This window comes from Vidua macroura, chromosome 2 (assembly GCF_024509145.1).
Source record: "Vidua macroura isolate BioBank_ID:100142 chromosome 2, ASM2450914v1, whole genome shotgun sequence".
NCBI classification, from domain to species: Eukaryota; Metazoa; Chordata; class Aves; order Passeriformes; family Viduidae; genus Vidua; species Vidua macroura.
This window is the reverse complement of record NC_071572.1, coordinates 113,643,701-113,668,972: the sequence shown is the minus strand read 5'-3', so window position 1 is coordinate 113,668,972 and position 25,272 is coordinate 113,643,701. Positions and strand designations below refer to the sequence as shown.

Sequence of the window (25,272 nt, the reverse complement as noted above, 5' to 3'; positions counted from 1 at the left end):
GCTGTGCCAGAACAATGAGCAATGCAGCAACTCATCAGAGCATGAAAAAACTGATTGCTGTCAACTGTGGTGCTCTTCCCTCCCACATCAAAATCACAGGTTGTCCCAAAAACTCAATCTGATGTTTCTCATCTCCAGCAACTCTGAAAGGTGAACTTGAGCATGCCAGATTACCTGAACTGTCTAATTGGCCTTTGTGAAAAGTCACCTGGTTATTTTCAGAAACTAGTATTGAATAGCGGGACTGAAATAAAAGCACAGATTGTGAGGTTCTGTGACTTGTGCTGTTACGCCCATTTTATTGCTTTCCTGTTGTTGGTGGCAAAGATTAATGAAACTTTTATAAAGTTAGATAGAAACGAGAAGGGAAGTACATTAAACTACCCCAGCTTGCTGTGCACTAATTATTGTGTCAGATCTCATTAGGGAACGGATGCACGCAGCAGACTCTGCTTGCTTATTTTAACATGTCTGCTTCAAGAAAGGATTCTGCAAATTGCAGAAGGGTTTGAAGGTCAATATTCTACATATGTCAATTTACAAAAGACATTTTTTTGCTTCTAACTATCCTTCATCTCATGTTTCAGCAGAAGAGCAGAATAATTAGGGAAGAGTTGTACTGTGTTTGGGGCAGTGGTGGGTGAGAGAGGACTTAAATTCAGCACACTGTGCTCTATGAAAATTCTCATTTTTGCAGGCATATAATTTCAGTAAAAGTGATCATGAGACTGTGATTAGCAGATAATAGAATTTCATGGGTTTTCATATGCAAGCCTCTCAAATGTGATAAATAAGGGTAGAAATCTTGTGAAGTGTTTTCGTGAGAGTCAAAGCTTTGTATTGAAAAACGGGTATGTAAGAAAAATATGCCCTTCATGTGGCTGTACATAACAAATGCAATGCAGCAAAAATAATACAACTATCTGTACATTAAATTGATAGAAACGGTTTGTTTCAGTCAGTCATACATGCTCATTGTCTGTCTACTCCAACCTGCTTGGTTGGGATTGATGAAGAGGACAAAAATGTGGTTAAGGAATGAGTGATGGATCGGTGATATCTGTGATTATAAGGTTCTTTTCTATCTCCTTTGGGCTGTGTCTTCCTTCTTGGGTAGCCTCAGTTCCTTGCTCCTTTGTATGGAACCATGGATCCTGCAGCTTTTTCGTTTCTCACATGCTCCCATTTTTCTCTCCAGAATAATCAGAGTTAGTGGGAGGATGATATATTCCAAGATTTTTCCCCATATACAAAAATGTGAAAGGGTCAAAGCCTTGAAGATTGCAAGGTCATGTCATAAAAAGGGAGAAGTGTTGCTCCTAAATACTTTTCCATTCTGTTGTTAAGAGGGAGTTGCAGAACTCAGATTTCTGATTTGATCATAGGCTAGTAAAGAAATTTTCAGGGAATTGTGAGAATTGTGTTTCTCCATCATTAACATTCTGCAGTACCAAAAAATAAGTAATTTGGAAATGTCAGAAAACTACTAAATGGTTATCATATATTGAATCATTTGATTTCAGCAATTTTTATCTGTTTGATAAATATTTTGCCTTTAAAAAACGGTAGCTAGATGTAGTCACTGCTGTGGTTCCCAGGACAGTTCTTGGACAAAGAGAGGAGAAGGAAGATAAAGTTGGCTTCTTCCTCCTTTTGGTTCTTGTCTAACCTCCTAATTTTACAGGATTGACATTCTCTTCATAACTCTCAAAGCTGAATTGTGCTGCCATCTTCCCCAGCCCTGCAAATACTCCAACACTGGCATTCTAGAAAACTGTGAGATCTGTTAAAAGCATACTTGTAGTAGCAAAAAAAACCCCTAAAGAGTAGTTGTTTCCTAGCAAAAATTTCTCATTCTACAGAAAAGTGGTTAAAGATTTTTAGTAATATTCTTTAACTGTGGCCTGCTTTTGGTGTGCTTTCTTTAAATGATACTAAATCAACTTTTATGAAAGCTTTTTTTAGTGTTTCATACTTAGACCAGAAAGTCGTGGGATATTTTTTAAATATATATATATGAAGAGCACAGTTTGGTTAAAAAAAAAACAAAAACCAATGAACTTATGCTGTCCTTCATTTAAAAAAAAAAAAAAAAAACCAACCCTGTGAGGACATATGCCAAGAAACCTTTCTCTTTTTACTGCTCTGAAATGACAAACATAAATGGCTTTTCCTTTAAAAGGACATCCTGCTGGTAGGTGATATATTAACTAGAGGCACTGGACCAACATCTCAACAATTGTGTTCAGCTGTAACTTAATAAAGCATTGCTCTCTTAGGGTCAAGTTGGTTGTGACAGCAGAGAAAGTTCTGCAAGATATATGTGCAAAGTGTAATCTTTTGGTAAATTGCAAAAGAACCTGACATCTAATTTGACCTCTAGTTGACATTCCATGACCACCCCCTGCCAGCTGCAGTGATTTTTATCTACAGTAGGTTCCAAATAAAGCTCTAGGTTTCAGTTGTGGGTGAAAAAAGTCTTATTGTACTTAAACACTGAAGTCAGGTACAGCTGTTGCAATTGCAGTATCTGGAAAATAAAAGGATAAGTATTATCTATCAAAAAAAAAAAAAAAAAAGCAAACAAAGCCAACAATAAATTAAACTAAAAATTGCAACTTGTATTTAGGTACCTCCTTGATGAAGACATGCCCCAAGCACAGTGTGCCCACATGGTTTGTGTTCCTTTGTGTTATGACCAAGGTCCTTTTGGAAAGCCAGAGCTTGTTCTACATATCTTGGGGAGATTGTGGTGTTTCTAAGTGTGAACTGAAAATAGAGTAAGCAAATGTATAAATGTATAAATCTCTCCACAGTGCCATAGGTTGTTTTCCTTCAGTAACCTGAACAGCAGACCTGTGAAATAAATGTATTTACTGAAGCTCTCCATGTCTTGTCACAGGAAGTTCTTTGTTAAATACCTTTTAGCTGCTTTCTAATCTGGATGAACCTAAAGGGATTGCAAACCTACATAAGATGTCCTGGCCTACCTACCAAGTAAACTGAAATACAGTCAAATGAAATTTTCACCTTTCTCCCATTAGCTCTGCCAGAAGTTGATTCACAAAATTACTTTTAATGTAGCTGAAAATATGAGTAATGAGATGAGGGAGGTTGAAAGAGCATGGGAGTCATTATTATAGTTCACATCTTTTCTCTTCACATACAGGACTATGTAGAAATGAGATGTCTGAGAGTTTGTTTTGATGATGCACTCCTCAACTGTAGTGAATGGAGTGGGTTTAATGCCAGTTTATTTATAGTATAGGATAATTAAGAGTTTGATGCTCCCTCCATTTGTGCACTCAGAAATGGGAAGAAAGGAAGGAGCCCTGGGGAAGGGTAGCAAGTGATTTTCTTCCAGGACATTTTAATAAGTATGTCTGAGCCTGAGCTCCCTGAGGAGACAGTGCTACTTTACAAGTCCTCAGTAAATAAGTAATTACATAGGAAGGATGAACAAACTGATATACTGGAAAACACTGGTAATTGTTTTATTTTCCTTTCTCTTCCCTTTTTTTTTCCTCCGTTCCTTCCTTGGAGTTCACAGACTATAGATAAGGTTCATATGGATTGCTTTTTTTTTCTTCTAAAAATACTCTGGGCTTCTTATTTTATGTTCTTATTTCTCAGCACATTTTGGACACTTTGTTAAGGATGTTTGCAACCTGTAATAGAAGTTGTACCATGGAGTTTTCTGGCATGGCTCTGTTTAACCTAGAAAATGAGTGAGGTTGTAATGCATGTAACTGAAATACAGAAGCTTATGAATTTACATGGAAATAAACTGAGTTGCTACTGATGTTGTTATTCAGCTTCTCCACTTGTAATAATTGATTCTTCTGTTCACCTCTCAGATTTTATTTCCAGAGGTTTTAGGCTCAGTTAAATGGCACTCTATGATAGCATTGCTTTTGGCTTTCACTGGAGTATATCAACATGATCCCTTGCAAGCCAATAAATATAAGTTTGTGCCTTTAATTAGTCACATAGCTCTAATCTTGGTTTCCCCCCTTTTGATCCCCTGCCTAGAAGGGATAAGTAGCTTGAGAAAAAATGAAGTCATGAATTTGTTATTTGTAGATAACAATAACACTTGTTAGGATGGTGGTGGGAGGCTGGAGGGCATTTATGAAAGGTGCAAGTGTTCAGTTCTCCAGCAGCAGTTTGGTCACAGGTATTCCAGCCAGATGTGTGCTGCAGGAATGGGCTCCACCAGGCAGCGCAACAGCTGGAGGGGAATGGAGAGTGGTTCTAAAGGAGCCCATTAGTAAATGCTCAGAGGAAGAGTTGTGCTGCAGGGGAGCTTTGCAGTGTCATCAGTTCAGCTCCTGTGGGTAGTGTCAGATCAGGGCATCCACAGTGATGCAGCTCCTGACACACAGCATGCTGGTAAAAATCACTGATCTGTCGCTTCACCTTCCTCTTAATACCTTTAGTTTTGCTTCTTTAGTTTTATGTCATAGGCTGAATGAATGTGTTAGTGTTTATAAAGCACTCCACAGATGAAAAGCCTTACATAGCTGCTTTGTGTAATTATTATTTTTAATTGTTTCCATTTGTATAATTTCAATTAGAATCTCTAATGGACTAGTACGAGCTCAATAAGTAGAAAAGGCAGGATTTTTTTTTTCTTTTTTTTTTTTTTTTTTAAGAAAGTAGACTTTAGAAAAAACTGGAGTGAGATGGAAGAAGTGGACAGATAGTCTTCTGGGTTTCAGTTCATCCATATTAACCTCATTGACTGCTTGCTAGCTGCAGGAATTTAAATATGCCAATGCCCACATAAAAACCTCTGAGATCCACTGCTTTTCAGTGAGAAAGGCCGGAGCTTGAAAAGGTATTTATACAATTTCTGCCATCAGTGCTATGGAAATGCTTTTTCCCTGGAGTGACTAGTCAGGAAATGAAAATGGGAAACTGAGTCATAGCCCTCTTTGTAGGTGCACATAGCCAGGACCACTGGTGTGCTGGGATTCTGTGCTAGTCACTAAAACTCCACTGCTTGGAATGGTAAAGGCAGAAAATATTCCGTTGCTGAGGGGGAATTTCAAGTATCAGAATTGTAGATTCAAAGCAGGGAAAGCAAGTAAAACAGAACTGATATTTGGAAATTTGTGCATTCAAGTCAGGTTTGTGATGTGATGCAATACACAATTTCTGAAGAGTTTAAGTGGTAAAAGCAGTCATTGGACTCAGTATGTGCATTATATCATGGGGCAGACAAGGTCAGCTCTCAAACTGAGGGCTGAGAAAATCTACCAAATATCTCTGCCTGCCCTTAAAGTTCTTCTGGCTTCCCAGCAGGCCAGCCCAATTGGCAGGGTTAAAGTTCATGGGAAGTGCAGGTCTGCCAGGGGGGAGCTTATGGCCCAGCTTGGCTACCAAGGGGCTTGGCGAGTCAGAGCCAGTGCAGTGGTGATGTGACAGCCCAGGGCTGCTCACAAACACCTGAATAAGATTAACAGGCAAACTCTGAATTTGTAGAAATTTCTAAACTAGAAATGTAGAGCTTGCTCAAGGCTTGTTCTTTGGGTTTTTTTTTTTTTTTTTGTTTGTTTTTTGTTTGGTTGTTTTTTTTGTTTTTTTTTTTTTTTTTCTTAAAGCTTCTTCCACACTGTTTTTCTGTGATTCTAAATACCTGAGGACACACAAACATTTACCACAGCATTATCTGTGCTACTTTGGAGATCCAGCAAGGTCCCCCAGGCCACATAGCTGATGCAGACAGCTATTGTGCAGCATTACCAAAGTACCCAGTGGCTTCACTGAGCAGTGTTGTAACATTCTGCTCCAGTTACTCCAAGTGTACGAGGCACTGGGAAGGGCAGTGGCAGGATTGCTGCAGCTCCCCATATTAGGAAATAAAGCAACACAGCAGCAAATAAGTCTTCTACTATTAAACAGCTAATACTTGTTGGAGCTTAATTGGAATATATCTACAGTTTGATTTAGTTCTATTCTGTAGTTGTAATTTATTTCTCAGTCCTGGTCCATCTTATTCCAATTATAAGGAAGTATAAGCATTAACACTTATGTATTTTAAGTCATTATATATCTATATACTAATCATATTTACTAATTTACTACTACATTTAGTAATGTAGTGATAGGACAGGGGCTTTAAACTGAAAGAGGGCAGGTGTAGATTAGGTATTAGGAGGAAATTATTTCCTATGAGGGTGGTTAGGAACCAGAACAGAGGTTGCCCAGAGAAATTGTGGGTGCTGCAGCCTGGCATAGTGGAAGGACCCCCTGCCCATGGATGATCTTTAAGTCCCTTTCAACCCAAGCCAGTCTGTAGTTCTGTTGAGTGACCAAACTTGATCCTTCCATCCACCCATCTGTTATTCCACAGTAGACCCCTGTGTTTCAACATATGTGTGTTGATGTTTAGAGCCGTCACATTCTTCAGGTATTCCTGGTTAATCCCATAAATCTCACTCAGCCAAGTGGGGGTTGCTGGGCTCTTGTTCCCCTTGCCCTGCCAGCATCAGCATTATCAGCATTATTCTGTGTTTTATCACAGCAGACTCTGCAGCTGCTGGCAGCCAAATGTAGCACATAACTATTGTGATTAGCCAGACCCAGCTCTATTCTAGTGAAAGATACCTGTAAAACCACTGGGTTATGTATTTTTTATTATTTCTTTTGTAAGACAGAGGCCAGCAGAGAAGGTCGCTGTCACAGGTCCCAGGGACAGTACATTGCCAGATTTTTGAAGGGCACAGAGCAGGGTTAAGTGTTATGAACTGTAGTTTCTTGAAAACGTGTAGACTTTCTGTTCTCACTTTCCATTCAGTTCTGAATACACGGGAAGTGTTGCATTACAAAGGGATAAGATGCCCCTGGAAAGGTGATCAGCAGCACTTTTTAGAACTGAATTGTGGCATCTCTCACCACCTGCTGAGGTTTTACTAGTGTGTTTAATTTGTGGCACACCATCCTTGCAGATCCTTGGTGCAAGTCGTTGAGTCTTTCATAGTCAGTAATGCATTCAGGGAAACAATGGTCTTGTTCCAGAGTGCTGGGGGGAAAGGTATTTTTTATAGTAGTGGCTGGTTTCAATGATATTTCAGTTTATAATAAACAGCCTTCATGTGTATGCATATGTGTGCGAATTCTTTTGGGTTTTCTTCCCATTTTTCTGTAGATCTCTTCTGAATGTACTTTTTCATGATCTATCAGGGAAGAAATTATGTATTATCTTCTCTGCCTTCTGTTTTATACTTTAGATGTCCTGGCCAGACAGTATGAACATCATTCTGTGTGTAACTTTTTCACTGGTGCATTATCATGCTCCTGTCTAAATTCTGGTCAGTCAAATAAATGGATTGCCTCACTAGCCTGAGCCCTACATCAGAGTAGGTATTTTGACATCCAAATACATTAATTCATTTCTTGTCATCTTGATATTTTCTAGCAGATGCACAAAGTTCTTTTTTCAAGATCTCTGATGCCCTTTCCTTCTGGAACAGTCCCAATTCACTCTCAAAAGCTGGAGCAGTGCTCTCTTATTTTGCCTGCTGATCCCAGAGTCCTACGCTGGCTAATCCCCAAGTGAGGGTCAATTGTTTCATGTATCTGAAGTTGGTCTCACTTGAATTCCAGGGTTCATCCCCCAAATCTCACCTAATCCAGGTCTTGCTTGCCTGTAGAAAACATTTATATGAACCAGAAGAGTTTTCAGAGCAGAGTTGGATCACCTGGAGCAGCTCATCTCTCAGTTGTTCAGTGCTTCATGTAAATAACAGAAAAGCAACTCACTTCTGAATTTCTGTTTTGAGTGCATGAACAACTTTCTCTCCCACATTCTCTTGTTTATATTGCCCTAACTATTCTTTATTTATTCAATTCTGATTTTATTTCCTTTTAATCATGTTTACTTTCACAGATTTTGAGGGCTTTGCCCTCTTACTCTCATATTCTGTGCCTGTATAGAAAACAGATGTCACAATTTCCTCTAATCCTGCATTGTGATTGTCATTTTAGTTCTACAGAGCTAATAAAATTGTGCTACATATTGCTATTCATTCCCTAAGCAACTTTAAAACACCTCAACTTTAAATGTAAGAACATAAGTTGTTCAGTTGCTGTTTTATTTTGCCAGCTACATCGACTTGCACTTGCTAAGATATATACAAACAGCTGGGGAATTTTCTCTGTTTTTTTTCAAATAGGCATATTTTGGGAGTTCAGTGTTATCACCCATCTTTGGGGGTCTGAGCACCTGTTTTCACATACAGAACTGTAGATCTTGGGAAAAGTGAAGGCAAAGAAAAATGAGTTAGTGTGAAAGGGGAAAAATATTACCTTGATACCTTTAACTTAGAGCAATTCTGGAGCTCTTTTAAATGTTCTTTAGTCTTGCTGTTTTCAATGTCATTGTAAATGGAACTGTGCCTTAAAATGTTCATTTCCTAAGCACGTTACTTTGAGAGAAGTTTCTTTTTCTTCAGTTCTGTTATGTAGTGTGTAGCTAGTTTTGCCTGAATGTCACTACAGCAGTGAGGTGTGTAAATGTGCATTGTCAGATGGCAGCTGCATGCCAAGTGCAAGTCCTGCTCTGGTGTTTCCTCATTTGGGCCTTTCTGATCTCATTTTGTGAACATCATCTCACTGGAGATTAGTATAAGGGAATTTTAGAAAACTTTAAAAACTCTCTTTATTTTTACAGTTCCGCTTGTTTCCATGGAAATGGGATCTATAAGATTGCCAGGCGTGAGCAGCTGATAGTGTTCTACATGTATAGATTTCATTAGGTGACTCCCAGCTGAGATCTGGGATGACCTAAATAAGTAGTAAACCATTTAATGGGGTAAAAAAAAAAAAAAGAAGCCATTTAGAGAAAACACTGTATGCACTCTTTTTGTCCTCATTGAATGTGGTAAGTAAGAAAATGCTTATTTAACTGGGTACATGAGTTGCATGGACACACTTGCAACTTTCTTCAGACTTTTTCAGGGTAGTAGCAGTTCTGTACAACAAACACAGTCCATCCCTTTGATAGGATGGACTTTTTAACTGTGACCTGAGCTCTCTCAAGTGGATGTTTGTGGGCAATGAGGGATATATATGTCAGAAAATTGCATTTCTACAGTTCAGGTTCACTGAATTTCCAAATGTCAGCCTATGTTTGCGTGTAAGAAATAGTTGACAATTCCATTTCTGAAATTACCTCACTTGCTGAAGCCAAGAGAGTAAACCAGATCTCTCGAACATGAACCTTATATATTTGTTCCTCAGTTTAGAATGGAAACCTTCCTTTTGTTGCCAGGTAAGAATAAAACTTACCGCCACTGAGGATTTACCTTAACAGTTGTGTCTTTCTTAGCAGATAGTAAAACACAGAATGGCTGAAGTCGACAGGTTTTGCTCCCCAGTTTCCTATCTCATGTTATTTTCAAGCACTACTTTTTCCTTCAGTTCTCTGCATGGAAAGCCAGTGCTTACCCTCATGTGTTTTGCTCAACAAGTGGTTTGTGTAGGATATTTTACCCAAGGGTGCCATTGTGTGCCTGATACCCAAATGTGTTCATGTTAAATCTGCCACAACCTTCAGGGGTGAGCTCAGGTACACTGGTTAGGAATGTGCAGGTGCAGAATCCTTCATTTTTAGAGAATTATCCTTAGAGTAAAATTATAAGGATAAAAGTGTGTGGGGGGGGGGGGAACTTTCTTGCTTATAATACAGCAAATGCTTATGATGCAGCAAAATTAGTAAGAGCAGATGGTTTCTTTCATAAACTGGTGAGTGAGGGCATGGGCTTAAGTAACCAACGTCCACTCTTTTTTCTTAAAATGAGGTAAAATATCAATAAAGAATCTTAAAGGTGTGCAGGATTCTGAAACTGCCATCCCCAGTTACCAAACTGCTGCTGGGCTCGGTGCCTCGGTAACTGTTATCTGAGGTAGAGAACCCAATATTAATCCATCAATCAGTGTGACAGCTTGTGGGAGAGGTGTCTTTCACTACATGTGAAGTTTACCTTGATATCAGCTCATTAGGAAGTAGATATTTTCACCTGCATGATATATCTACCCCTATTAATTGGAACAGCTTTCAGAAGTGATGTGTACTAAAACATTCTTGCTGATTTTTTTTAAATCTCCAGTGTTTTAAAATAGATTTTTTTAAAAAATGGAATCCATGAAGATAGATTTCAGTATTATACAGTTTACAAGCCTAAAGTTACATGATTTGCTCTTAATAGTGTTCTCTGTAGAGCTGTTGGATATTAGTGAAGTTTAAAAATGAGAAGTTGTAAAGTAGTTTGTAGCGGTATGGAAACAGCTGAGACTTTATCTAACTAAAATCCCAGTGTGGTTTGTAGCCTAATCTCATATTTTGTACTTGGATGTTACGAGGAATCTTGGAATCTTCTCTCCACCAATATTCAAATTCTATGTTCTCCTATTTTAGTGACTTACACCTCCCTTAATGCTGCATGTAAAATGTAAGCTCTTAGCCATGCTGTTGTTTATTCTATTGTTCAACTAGAATTTTGAAGTCTTTCCTCTAAATGATGCTTTTAACATGTCTTTTCCATAAGTCCTGCAACTCCAGGTATAAGAATTAGCTTTATGCTGCTGCTGCTTCCATCAACATTAGGGGATGTTTTCCTCATTTGAAAGGACTGTAATCAAAAGGTTTTGAAGGTAAAGCAGCACACTGGGATGGGCAAAGTTTGAAGGTGGTCTGAACTGTCAGCTTGTCTAAGCCAGACAGCTCCTGCCAGCTTTTGTGAGTGTCAGGTCAGGGATTTTTGAAGGAGCCACCACATTCCTGTGCAGACATCACCAGTGAGATGCTTCTGTTCATTTGGTTTTGAAGCTTTGCACAACTTAAAATTTGATTAAATGAGAGCTATAATATGAAATGCACCCAAAAGAAAACCTGTGTGTTTGATAAATTGTCTAGTTTTTTTGTTGACTGCACTGAATTCAACTGCTGCCTTTCCTGACTGAGAATTCAGGTAACATGAAAAGCTGATGGTATTTCATGGAGGGAGACTGTGTCCATGTCAGAGACTATCACAGAGTGAGTTCTGTCAGACTTTTCAGTCACTGAAAATGACATTTTGCGGTGGTGCAATAATCTTGTTTCCACTCAGTATCTAGGACCAGTACCTAACAGCACATTCTGTATTTGTAACCATACTCACCCAGCATGGCCCAGTGCAATAGCTAGGTTGAGATGTTCAATGTTAACATTTTTCCAAATATTTTATGTATGATGTTTAGACTACTGGCTCTATTAAAACATTTTGCAGATTTTAAGCAGTTTTCTTGCCCAAAGGTGAATTCCTCTAAAATGAGAGATCTCAGCAGGCTATCTGGGAGCACAGTGGAAAGACACAGGCACAAAGCATGAGAGATCTGCTTTGAATGGACTAAAGCCCTGTCCATGTTTGATCAATCCATATTTTTTTTTATTCTTTGAAACCACTTATTGAAGTGCTGAGCCTTTACTTTCCTACAGAAGTAATAGATTTATACTATTAACTGCATGGCTAACAGCTAACTTTAGAGCTTTAATTTCTAAGTTCAAATTAAGGTATTGATTCAGAGTGAATATATAAATATTTCTGAGGAGAATCCCCTGGTAAGAGGAGGATATTTTGGATATTTTTTTCTTCCTTAATAATTTTAAGAGACCGTATCATATTGAGACTTTTAAATTAAGCTGGCCTATGCCAGTTTGGAAAGCTCTTCTATATTTTAAAAACAACATTGTTTTTTTTAAAACAGCCAACTACTTTTTAATTCTGCTTGGTGTGCTGGAGTTGTTTGGTGGTTTTTTTAGCTCTTTTTTCTTTTTGAGACCTCTCTGGAGCATCCAGCGTATCTTCCTTTTAATGCGACTTTAATGTTGGTTGGTTTTGGTTCTTATTTTGACTTTTTTTCCTACTGCTTCTACCCCAATGGGTCAGTACATCTAAAAGCTAAGCTAAAACTTCTGGTGTGATACAATATTTTTGGATACAGAACTATAAATATTTCTGTGTTTTGATTAAAAAAAAATCTCTAATGCTACATTGATATTTTGTCTGCTCAGTAGAAAGTTGATTCTGTTGTATTAAAGCTGTTTTTGGGAGGTTGGTAATCTTTTGGAGTAGCAGATTATATAATATCTGGTAAGCCTTTGATATAAAATATATGGAGAGATGTATATCTGTAAAACATAAACATGGCCTGTATTTCCTTCTTTGCTAGGCCCCAGTCATTTTTTAATATTTTTATTAATAGAAATTTATAGTGGACCTTCAGAAATCAAACTTGTGTGGTGTTCTGTAGTTATCATCTTTTAACCACCATCTTTCCACTAAACCTGAAGTAACTATTCATAATTCAGCCATAGGTGCATATACATGGGGCACTTGTGTGTGTGTGTATGCATGATACATATTTTTCCTGGTTTTTAAACAGTTTTATTTTCTTTCCAGTGGGATGCCATAACTGAAATGGATGAACACAACCGTCCCATCCACACTTACCAGGTGTGCAATGTGATGGAACCCAACCAGAACAACTGGCTGCAAACCAACTGGGTCTCCCGCGACGCCGCGCAGAAAATCTACGTGGAGATGAAGTTCACCCTGAGGGACTGCAACAGCATTCCCTGGGTGCTGGGGACCTGCAAGGAAACCTTCAATCTCTACTACATGGAATCAGATGAGCCTCATGGAGTAAAATTCAAGCCAAACCAGTACACCAAAATTGATACCATAGCTGCTGACGAGAGCTTTACGCAGATGGACTTGGGCGACCGCATCCTCAAGCTCAACACGGAAGTTCGTGAAGTTGGGCCGATCAACAAGAAGGGATTTTATCTTGCTTTCCAGGACATTGGAGCGTGCATTGCCTTGGTGTCAGTCCGTGTCTATTACAAGAAATGCCCTTTCACGGTCCGTAATTTGGCCATGTTTCCTGACACCATTCCAAGGGTGGATTCTTCCTCGTTGGTGGAAGTACGGGGCTCCTGTGTGAAGAGCGCCGAGGAACGCGACACTCCAAAATTGTATTGTGGGGCAGATGGGGATTGGCTGGTGCCTCTGGGACGATGCATCTGCAGTGTGGGATATGAAGAGCTGGAGGGTTCCTGTCATGGTAAGTAAACATTGTTTGATTTTTTTTTTTTAATTTTTAAGAGAAGTCATATACTGTCATATTCTCTTCCACTGTCCATAATAGTTTGAAATTACTTGAGAATAAGGTGCTTTTTTCTTTAGTAATGGTTGTAAATAATAATATCTCATTGGCTGCTGAGGCTGTCTGCTGTGATTCAACATTGGTTTTGTAGAAAAAGGGGGAGAGAGAGTCCAGACCCATCCTTTATAAAAATGACTCTGTCATTTTGCTCAAGAATTTCTCAGATTGGATGGTGCACAGCAACTTTGGATAATAGAGAGCATTAAAAGCACTATGCACTGTAATCAGAAAATAAAATTCCCTTGGTTGTCTGATCTTGCTGGCATTAATTATAAAAGTACACTCATTGCAATGATACAGTGTTGACAGTGCCATTATTGGGAGCCAGCATAATTTCGTACATAAGGTCAAAAGGTTTCTCTCTTAATGGGATAAGGATTTTCTCTGAAATTTTAATGCTGAATGAATTCCTGTCCATTATGCAAGTGAGTCATACACTAGATCTGTACATGAGCAATATAGGCAGCAGCCAAAGTCTACCAGAAATGTTTTCTGCAGTACATTGACTCCACTGGTTTATTCAATTTGCCATCTGATCTGTTGAACAGGACCTTCAAAGTGAAATGAACTACCCAAAGCCACGAGTTTTTGCATATTCTTACCTATTTTCCCTACTTTAGAAAATTCTAATCTAATAGAGCTTCCACATATTTTGAAATAATTTTCATAAGTTGATGTTGTCCATTTAATCTTCTACAATGAATCTGAATTTTTATGCTATTTTTTTTTTTCCTGACAGTTTTTCAGAATACATTTGTCTTGCATTGCTTTGTGAATATCATGCCCAGGGCAAGCCCAGCTGCATGAGATGCTGTTATAACTAAAAAGCACAATTTAATTTCAGTAGTTGCCACTCTGCAGTGTGTAAACCATGAGTGGAAGGATTCCTCCTGTTCAGGGTGGCCACATTTGTGCCAGAGCTGATGGTAGAAATGCATATTTGGACAGCTGGGAATGCATTTGTACAATGGGATTTTTTCGGTGTGACTGTGCAGGTTGTGAACTGAACCATGATATGCGTGTTGATAGACATCTTTCAAACAGCCATAATGTTCTATTTTGAGACTTTGCTTCTTGGCTGTGACATGTAAAACAAATCCAGAGTTTGAAAGAGTTGTTGCTTGTTAGTAAATCCTGAGCTTACTCTTAAATACCCATTAAATAAAAAAAAAAATACCTGAACATTACTAACTCTCTGAGGAGAACATTTTTTGAATTTACATTGAGCTTCTTTTCAGGGAAGCAGAGAGGGGAGGACTAGGTGGAGGAAGAGTGGAAGCCATGCTATTTTAGCCTGACAAAAGCTGATCTATATTTATAAAATTTTCATATCTTTTCAGGTCCTTCTCCTAAACCCCAACCCAAAGTTTTGCCCCTCCCATTCCCCTGCTAGAGTTGTTGCAAATCTGAGTCTTAAAAGTGTTTTGCACCATTCTGTCAGTGCTTTGTGTAGGCATAATCTGTGACATACTCAGGAGAGAACCATTTATTTTTTCTGCATGAAAATAAAAAGTCAGAGTAATAATTTTGCATCTTGAAGTCTGTTCTGAAAATTAATTGGGTGGTGGGTAATACTTGCTGATACTTGAATATATTTTCTTACTTACACATGGTGTCAAACTTTTTATACCCCAACCTGTGGCTCAGTAGGGAATAAGCACTTCATGGCAAATATGGCTTATCTGTCACATAATTTAGAGAATAAATTTCTGGTTTGATGTTTGTGGAGATACAGATTCTCTATTCACACAATACTAAGTGACATAAGGAAGGATATTCTGTCATTGTCATTGCTCATCATTTTGCAAAGCAGGAAGGATGGGAATAAAACCAGTCTTTGATCAGTTTTACTGCTGCTGTTAAAAATCATAGGTTATTTTCAGCTGCCTAAATCTCATTTACCTGCTTTCCTAACTGGCAACATTTCAATTATTTCAAGATATGTCAGATTTATGCATCTCTCTCTGTGGATCTCCCAGTATTCCCTATCCATTGCATTTTCTTTTAAAAGCATAATTTCAGAGCCAAAGTGTCTGAGAAGAATTCCCAATTGGATTGAAAATATCCATACCTGTTAAATGTATACCCAGATGTCTCCAGTTAGTTCAGAGGCATATTAATAGGGAAATTTTCAGTAATTTGGGACTGTTTTCGTTTTCTGAAGTCAATGGGGGGAAAAGTGGCATTGACTGCAAGAGATTCCCAGGTATTTGTGTGTTCTGTACATTTTTAATGGCATAATCTGGAATATACCAATCTTCTCTAAGTTTATTACATAAACTGTCTCTCAGTCTTTGATTTTAATATACTTTTCAAGATTTCCCCCTCAAAATCCTGAAATAGCAACATCATTCACATGTTCTTCTGTATCTTTAGCCATAATAAATAAATCAGAAGTAGTAATTTGGCACTGCAGATCAGAAATGGCTCTGATATGAACTGCTGGCTTTGCCAATTCATTGACACCAGCCCCAGTACCAAGTTTCAGGTTAGAAGGAGGAAATGCTGCACAGGATTCTGGTAAACAACAATTAAAAGTGGCATGTTCAATACTCTGTTTTCTGAATGTCAGCCCAAGATATGAGTTGTGCTAAATTTAGTATATTATAATATGTACAGGTCATATCAGGACTTTTTGGTGGGGGTTTTTCACATAGGAGCAAACAATCATGACAAGGAACCTTTTATAAACTTAATCATAATGGTTCAGTTCTGTTAAGGCATGATATAGAAATAATTGGATGACTGTTAACTGAAGTTTGACTTTTTAATGATTTACCAAAAATTATCTGAATTATTCAAGGTTAGGAATTAATTGCAAAGAAAAATTCAATTATATATAGCAAATACTAATTATTATGGTAATTTCAGATTTTACTTTAGTCTTAACCAACCAAACACAGTGCAAAAGTGTATTTTGCCAGCCATAAAAAGTTGATTCTTCTTGAGGAATATTCTTAGGGAGCCATCACTTCCAAAGTGGGATATATTTGGTATAGCTGAAGCAATGCTAAGTGTTAAAAATGTAAAACAACAGGCACTGACAGACTCACCTGGTTTATTTTAATTGAGACAAATAGAGTTAGAAGTGAAAATGTAAAATTCAAATTCTTTGACCTTGAGTTGAGTAAACAACACTTCCTAGGGATACAAATGCCTGAATACATGGAATTTTTAATTGAACAAACAGTTCTTTCCATTATTCATCACTTGAATCACTTGTAATGTTTCAGTGTTAGGATTTCTGCTTCGGCAGCTGATCTTTGTGTTCTTTAGCCCTTCCATCTGATCCAACTGGAAACTACTCTCGTTTTTCAATTATTAATTAATCCCCTCCTCATATATATATATATATATATATATGTAGTATTGCTTTGTTTTTGGGAAACCAAGCAGTTCATGTTACAGTCATGCTTTAGTTACCTGTGTGCTGGCATCAAAACAGGAAAAGGGGGGAATAAACTATTTTGGAACTGCAAGTTACAGAGATACAGCATTGTGTAAGGTTCCTCTTGGGTTTTCTTCCATGTGTTTATTTGCTCATGAGATCGAATCTTTACCAGGCACTGAAGGAAGCATCTTTAAATGAAAACCATAGAAAGGTTTTTGACTACAGAAAAAGGACAATGAGAGATTAAATAGAAAATTTTCAATGGCTACAAATTATCTTTTTAAGGGAAAACCTTTCCATCAGAGTCCTTCCTGCAGCAGAGCTGGGGCTGTTCCACAAATGCTGGAGTAGATCCCTGAGATACAGGGTGTAAAATTCCAAATTTCTCTTTCCTGTCAGCCAGAGACAGGAATTTGTCAAAGAACTCCTTTTGAATGAGTGGAGAATTAAGAGAATCCACAGACTTTTGTCTTAGTGGTGGAATGGGGCAATCACAATCCTGTCTGGTTTGATATCTCACAGAGATAATTTAAATAGTTGTCTTTTAATTGATTGTCTTTTAAAAAAATATCTGTGACTTATCAGATCAATTTTTAAAAATTGCATTAATTTTTTCAAGTAAACAGCCATATATTTAATGAAATTTATAATACATTCTTAACTGTGACTGCTCTGAAAGGAATCCACACTTCTTTCCTGTGCTTAGGCAATGATGGTTTATTTTATATAATTTGTGCAGAGCTTTACATTTCACCATTTCAGTGGTAGTATTTGAAACCTTTGTGATTATTCGTGACATATTTTTCCCTGAAAAACCTCCTCTTTAGCCTGTGTAAGGCTGCACATCTGTGAACACTCAACACAGATTTTAACTTTCGGTTCTGAATATGGATAAAGTTGCATTGTGATTTGTCGATTCCAGATTCACTTCTTAGGTGGAACTGCTAAATAGTTGTTTTTAATACAATGCAAGAACAAGGACAGGAGAAAAATAGAAGTTGTGGATAATTGCAAATGTGTAGGTTAGAGTATGGAAAAGTAATAGATAATGACTGTTCAAAGCTTCTGAATGTATTTAACCACATATAGCTGCTAGCATATGGAAAAACTCTGAACTCAAGGCCTGTATATATTAGAAAAAAAGAGTATTTTCAGTAGACAAAAATATAAATTACTCTCTGTTCTGAAGGGACATTGCAGATGCTACTGGAAGCATTTTAAGTTCCCATATCCTGGTTTTAATTTCTAAATGGCAGGTCGTGTGCCAAGCTATTTCAGGCTGTATCTCTCATTTGTACTTTTTCCACTTGCACGACGAAATTCATTTTGTCCTTAAGGCTTGCAATTAGTGTGAATTAAAAATAACATTGTTGCCTGGCTGAAATAGGAGGTAAATGAGGGATGGTGAGCTGTGGTATGGATGGGATATTACTTACTGTTGAAAGGATGAATTTTTAGTGAGCTGTACTAATCTTGAGAGGTCTGACTTGGCTGGATTCAGTAATTTCACCTTTTTTTCAACACTTTTATGTTGTTTTGATGGCTGCTTCTGGTTTTGAGTTAGTTTGTTGTGTTTTCATTTGTTTGGACATTTTAATTGTAGCATTTTTGCATCATCTTTTCAGTGCTTTAAAAATGGGGATATTTAAGTTAGTTACGGATTTTGATTTTTGAGGGGGGGTTCTTTTTGGTTTTGGGGTTTTTTTTTTAGTGTAACAAAGTTGTAGGAATTAAATAAGTACCTGAGAGCACCTGTCTTCAATGACTGCCTGAGTTAACAGCCAGAAAAATCTCAGTGCTGTATAAATTCACATTGCAGCTCACAACCAACCCTTTCTTACGTAATCTACAACCATCTAAAGATTGTTTAGCTGGATAAATTGCAACACAAAAAGTCTAATAAAACACCTGGAAAGGGATTCTGCTTCAGAAGTAAGGATTTAAAAGACAAAAAAAAAAAACAAACAAAAAAACACAACCCTTTACACTTGATTTTGCATAGAAAGGAAACTCCAGTGATAATAGATGAAAAAAAGGGTTTTTTCACATGCTTGTCATGTCATTCATACTTGCATTATTTTGAGCAAATAAAGAACCTTTCATTAGTCACTGTAACCTGTTTTCCACAATATTTCACTGTAAAAATTCAAATCAAAGCCTTTGTTTTGTAATTGCACCTAAATAAATTATGCATTAATAGAAAACTTCTTGTTTGCAAACTGAATTGATGTTGGAAATTGCTGTTTTTCACTCTGATACTGAAATGTGCATTGAATTGAAACCTGCCTTGATAGCAGAACAAGGAAGCCAGCTGAGGTTAAATAGCGAGGTTCAAACTAAAAATCTTCAATATTTTCAGTTTGTACACATAGACATGAAATTTCAGCAACAAAAGCTTGCTGATAACTCAAGTGTGTCTTGCCTCAGGTTTTGCGTTAGTGAATATTGCTGGATATTGATCCTACCAGCTATCCTTGATAAACAGTAGACAAAAATTGTCCAAGGGACTGCAGGGATTGATTTTGCTCTTGTTGTGTGTGACTTGGTAACAGAGCTGCATGATTTGACATTAGCAGGAGCCCACAGTAAATTAGCTATTTGCTCTTGCTCTGCTGAAAGAAGTGTGGTGCAGTGATGGCCACAAGGAAAAATTGTGGTACTAACGGGAACAAGCTGTTGAGCTTTTACAGAAAGTATAAATACAAGTGTATCTGTACATCTGTTCAACTGTATATAGACTAAGTACATTGTAAAACTGTTGGCTATTTTTTAACTTGAAGTTTCTCCTGTGTTGCCAAAAAGCAAGAAGACTGACAGCTTGGATGCTGTAGTGTGTCAGGAGGGGAAGAAGGAAAGCACTGACTCTATGTTGTTGTCCTGTGTCCCTCACTGTCATAGGATTTGTCCTCAATCCTAGAGACACTATCAGAAACTGTGGCCTCCATTTTTAGGTAATGCAGCTTTCCCTTGCTTGCCATGGGTTTTTTTTGGTGGTTTTTTTTTTTTTTTTTTTTTTCTTCATCTGGAAGTCAGTAGCTAAAGCTTCAGCTCAAACATTTCACGTTAATTTGCCTTGGAAGATGTTCATTGCACTTTACCTATGATCAGCTTTAACTGTTTCAACAATTAAATGTATCGAATGCGGGTGAGTTTTGTTTGAGTGAAACCCTTGGCCTGCTGTAATTACTGAATGTAAAATTTCAGCATTGGTGGCTTGCATCTTCCTACAGCCGAAGAGGTTTTCCTGCAGCTGGAAGAGAAGTGTATTTTTGTGTTTTGGTTTTTTTTTTGTTTTTTGGTTTTTTTTTGTTTTTTTTTTTGGTTTTTTTTTTTTTTTTTGTGGGTTTTTTTTTTTTTTTTTTTTTTTTTTATGGCTGAGTATATCCTCAGCATGTGGGTTTCCTCAGTGTGCTGGAAATGTACATTTGAGTTTGGAGGAGGTCTTGTGTGACCAAAATGGAGGAGAGTAAAACCATAATGCTTCACTTACAAAGCCCTGATAACGCTTGTGGAATACAAAATGCCTTGTGCTACTCTTGGAATTTGTTAAAAGTCGTGACAGAGAAATCCTTTGTGAGGAAACTGCGATGAGCCTTGGCCACCAATTTACAAAAGAACACAACTGTGTGCACAGTACAGTTGTGTTTTAAGGACTTTCATGGCTATTTCTTATAGGAGAATAACAGTTCTGGCACAATAATAAGGGCTTGATATATTTGTCTTTGGAAATTCAGTTTCTAGAATAGTTGTTAGTCCTGTTTGCGCCCAGAAAATAGATATAAGCTAAGAGAAAACATTTTAGTCATGTTGCTCAGTGAAAGTTTCCGAAGTTTTTACACTACAGTGGATTGTGGATTTTTCAATAATGATAAGAAATCTGAGTCAATTTGTAGAATATATGTAATTCTAATTATATAATTATATGTAATATAATGACTCAGAAATTCTCAAAATCTAGGAATTAGATTTTTTTCTGTTTGAAGATTTTTTTTTTCTTAGGCTTCTGAGCAAAAGCACTTAAAATTTGTGCTTTGAAATAATTGAAACATTTTAGAATATCATTATTATTTCAATATAGGTTATGTCCCCTTTGAGAACCCATAAGGTAGAGATCCAAAATCTGAAGATAATCAGCAGTACTTCCTCCAAGGCAGGTTACTAATCAGTAACACTTTCACAAATAAACCATAAAGCATGTTCTGTAATGAAACTGTTCCTGTAGAGGTTTAGCATCATTTCATTCAGTCAATTATTAAAGCATTTGTGCTGAGAAATATAATTTCAAAAGTGATCAATAAGAGGTTTTCTCTGGTGTGGCTGAGGAATCACAAGCAGGAGTGAATGCACAGAGGGATTTCCGAGTATGTTTGTCTTGAATACAGAAGAACGTCTGTGGGTGTTTAAAAACTTGAACTATATTTGCTTTTTGCAAGTCTCAGTAATAATGTAAATGAGACAAGATTCCCTTTAGCCAACACGCTCTGCCTTCTCTTACTAAACCTTATAGTGGAGAATAATATAAAAAATTAGTATCACTTGTCTTACATAGACTATAAGGTCATTCTGTGTCACAGAATAACTTAGATTTTAAAGGCAGTGGTATTCAAAATGTTCTCAGAAACTGCACCAACCAAAATATGTCTTCTCTGAGGCTTTTTTTGGGCAAAGCAGTTTGGAGGCTACTCACAAGCTTAAGTTCTTGCTAAATGGGAAAAAATGAAAAATTGGATGGCAGAGACAGTACTGTTAATGACAAAATTTATAACTGACACCTTTGTATAAGATAAAAGGGAAATGAAGAAAAACTCCTGTGAAAGGAGAGGCACAACTTGGAGATTTTTCCATCCTCAGTTAGTTTCAAGAGAAGTCGTGAAGATGAGTTGGCTTTTGAGCTGCACTGCTTTTGGAAGACTCTTGCAGGGCTCTTGGCAGGAGGAGAGGATCAGTACCTGGAACTCCAAAATGTCAGCTACCTCAGTTTTGGATGCCAAATTCTGAGAAAGACATTCTAGATCTAAATTAACGAAGATTTACTGTTTGACATGTCTCACAGTCCCATACTGTTTTAGTAGATGTGCTGAAAGTTCTGTCTTAAAGGGTTTTGTGGGATTTTTTTGTTTGGATTAGCTTCCACCTCCCTTAATTTTACTTTTAGGAGTCCCATCAGATCTCAGGAGAATATTCTGCTGGGAAGAACCTTGAGTTTACTGAGGTTGCTGACCTGGAGATGGTGGCCTATTGAGCAGGCATTTCTATGAATCTTTCTATCCTGCAAAGTAAATATCCCAGCCTGGGAAGGTGATCCTTGGGAGCCAACCTGCTGCAGTGAGCCTGTCTGTTCTAGCTGTGTATCTAGGGATGTGTGTGCTAACAGCAGAATAAATTATGTAAAACTGGTCTCGTACCTACCAGGGAAACATCTAACACAGTCAAGGACTGCACTTGAAATGTCTCTCTTTAAAGAAAAGTTGCTTCAAAGGGATACTGATCAAAGCATGAATAAATTCCCAAAGGACATGGAAATGTATGCACAGAGAGATTATACTCCAAATGCTAACAATGAATGTTTAGCTATTTGGTATCTGGCTATTATATAATAATAGTTATGGATGTGAAATGTCTTAATTTTGCTGTGACAGCTTGACTGTATTCCCAGATGTTAAATATTTCAAAGCTTATCTTACATATATTCATAAACAAGATGAAAGTGTTAATTCTAATTAAAATGATGCACAGTTCAGTAGCAGCCCTAATAAAGTCCCTGTGGAACAGTGAATTTAATAGCAGTCTATCTTTTATGCAGAATCAAAACGTAGATTTCAATTTTACTGTAAACCAATCTTCAAGGAGAAACTGAGCAGTCAAGATGGAAGAACTGAAAAATCATATTAAAGAGTTATTTCAATATATGCAGAATTTTACATACCAGTATCTGTGTGTAATAGTAGTTCAGAAAGAAACTGGGGGAGGAGGGGGAGTACAGGCAGGCAACAACCCTTCCCAAATTTAAAGAATATTCCAGTGTCCTGAAGTACATGTTTCACTGGGTGAATATTTATAGGTCATGCTTGTGGTAATATTCCTCATCATATTTACCTGTTACAATTTTTCTTGCAATTATTTTTAATCAATATTTGAGAAACCACTGTTTTTTAATGTAATTTAATACTTACACACGTGTATGTTCAGGATGCCTTCATAAGGATAGCAAAAACTTAAGTGTAGAATTATTGGGAGGTGAAAAACTGGAATAAAAGATGTAAAAATATTTTTTTTTTTATTTTAAGGCAGAACAAATTTTCCAAAACAATTACCAGAAAAAATAAAAGAAGGTAAAAAGTCAGGAGATGGTAAAGCCCTGGGGAGAGTCCAAGGGGAATGCCTGGAGACAGGCTTGGTTTGTAACAGTTAGGATACCAGGAAAGGCAAATCACAGATTATGAGGAAATGTACATTTTTCTTTTCAAGATCTGAATAGGGATTCTTTGACATGCAGTAAATTAATAATGGGTTTAATTACTTCTGTGTTTATTTCTTTTTGTAAACTAGGAATGATTACCATTTTGCCTATTTATCTCAATTTAATGTTATATACCCAGTTACTGCAATTGGCAGATCATGTTAAATCATGCTAGTAAGAGAAATTCTGTGAAGGAATTTCATTTTGCAAAAAGTCTTTTTCAGTTCTTAAGAAAGACCTGAATTCTCTTCAGAAGAAAGTTCTGGAGGAAAATTTAGATTGATCAGAATTTTTTTTCCCCTTCTATGTTCTTTCCTTACAAAACATTAAATAAACTGATGGAGGAAAAAAAATTATAAATTCTTAGTCCAGTATAGAAAATTCAAAACTCCATTTTAGAAAGCTTTTGGGTATGTTGGATTTTTTTTCTTACTGCAATCACACAAAATGTTTAAATTTTGTCAGAAAATCGGATTCTAATCACAAGGGATTAGTATTTGGGGTTTGAGGCATTCATGTTTGTTTCAGTTTTTGTGGTTTTGTTTCTTTAAGTATTTCACTTGTTTTGGGTTGTGTGGGCTACATTTTTTTTTTTTAACTTGTATTGGTGGCTAAAACTTTGAAATCAAATTTCACGTTTGAAACTTCTTAAAAATTGATGAAAATCCAAATATTTAGTGAAAAGTCGCCACATAACCTGCAATGTTTAACTGAAAAACAGCTAAACAATTATAGCAGAAGAGGATGAAGTCTGTATATATTGCCAATATCCTAGAGGAAATGATAACCACGTTGACAAAATCCCATTAGAGATTTTTCACTTTGCACTGGGGGATATCTCTGAATGGCTCTTTGTCAGTCTGTGAGGGGCTGGCTGTGCTCCTCCTGCTGAGCTTCCTTAGATTTTCCCTTTGATCAATGGCTCGGGTTAGCTGGGAAAAAAAGGTAATTTTCACCTTTCTTTTCTATGCAACTGATGTGTTTAACTGTTTATTAACTGTTGCATCTCAACCGGTTCATAGTCACCGCCAAATTTTGCAATCCTGTCTGGTCAGCTGGCATCACCAATATTAGAATTAAAAATGCAAGAAGAGGCATGAAATCATTATTAATCAGGATTAATCTGTTAACAGGAGTGAGGTGGTCCAGGGCCATATGGAACAAATCATGCACTTCTCTCAAGTTAGGCATGAGGTGGACTTGCAGATAATTATTGAAATATATTTCTTGTCTGTGGACTTTTAAGGGGTTGTTTAGAACTTCCAGTGATAAATCCTGATTTGTGCTCATGGAAACACTACACACTAAGCTCAGAATTTTCAATATCAAGCCATTTAATCATTTGCAGCTCTGGGTTCTGATCCTGATGAGACTTCTTAAATTAATTTGGAGATAGGGTGATGGTGCAGTCTGGGGGTAGTGAGTGAAAGGTCTGTGGTTTCCAAAGGAAAATGGTGACTCATTTCTGTTAAGGTCATGGAAATCAGAAACAAGTCAGTGCTTGGCTAAGTGATTGTTAATACATCAGGGAAAAAAATCTAGTAATCAACTTTATAGCTCCAGAATCCTCCACTATTGTGATTTAATACTTATGCAGCGCTTCATAGAGTTTGTTGGGTGCTTTGTTTTAGGGTTTTGTTTGTTGGTTTGTTTTTTAAGTATAAATGTGCAATATATGAAGTAAAGTTGCCAGGAAAATCTACTCTAAGGGTTCAGGCTGTTTTATGCTATGGATCTGCCACATGCAGATGAATCATTGTGGCATTTTTAAACTTAGAAATAACTTTGTGATGTATTTAAATCTAAAAAATGCCATAACACAAACTCCTCTAAGTAGAGAAATCTTGCTTAAACTGAGTTCCTCCTCTAAGGGAGGAAGTGGCCCAACTAAATGAGAATAAATTTTACAGCAACCCACTCGTGCTCAAGGTAGCTGTTGAGAAGAAGTAATGACAATATAAATGTAAAAATCTGCAAGTAATTTTCCGATTGCTCTCTGTGGATATATTTTGTTGTTTTAAAAATACAGGTCATGCTATTCACCACAGCCTATAGAGAGGAGTAATCTTTTTTTTAAAACTGTAAAGTAAAAATTTGAGAAAGCTGTCCATGGATAAAATGATATGATTTCATGAAATACATTGCTGAGTCTAATGAGCCCAAACTAACCTAATCATTTTAAAAGGCAGCCTTGAGATTGCTCTTATCC

General features: G+C 37.1%; 1 protein-coding gene across 2 annotated transcripts in view; it reads left to right on the top strand.

The window, feature by feature from the left end:
• EPHA6 (EPH receptor A6) overlaps positions 1 to 25,272 on the top strand; it is a 369,996-nt gene that overhangs the window by 74,998 nt on the left and 269,726 nt on the right. For both annotated transcript variants that reach the window (XM_053970149.1, XM_053970148.1), the window contains exon 3: positions 12,447 to 13,110. In XM_053970149.1, coding sequence (XP_053826124.1) covers positions 12,447 to 13,110 — 664 coding nt within the window. The remainder of the gene's footprint in view (positions 1 to 12,446; positions 13,111 to 25,272) is intronic.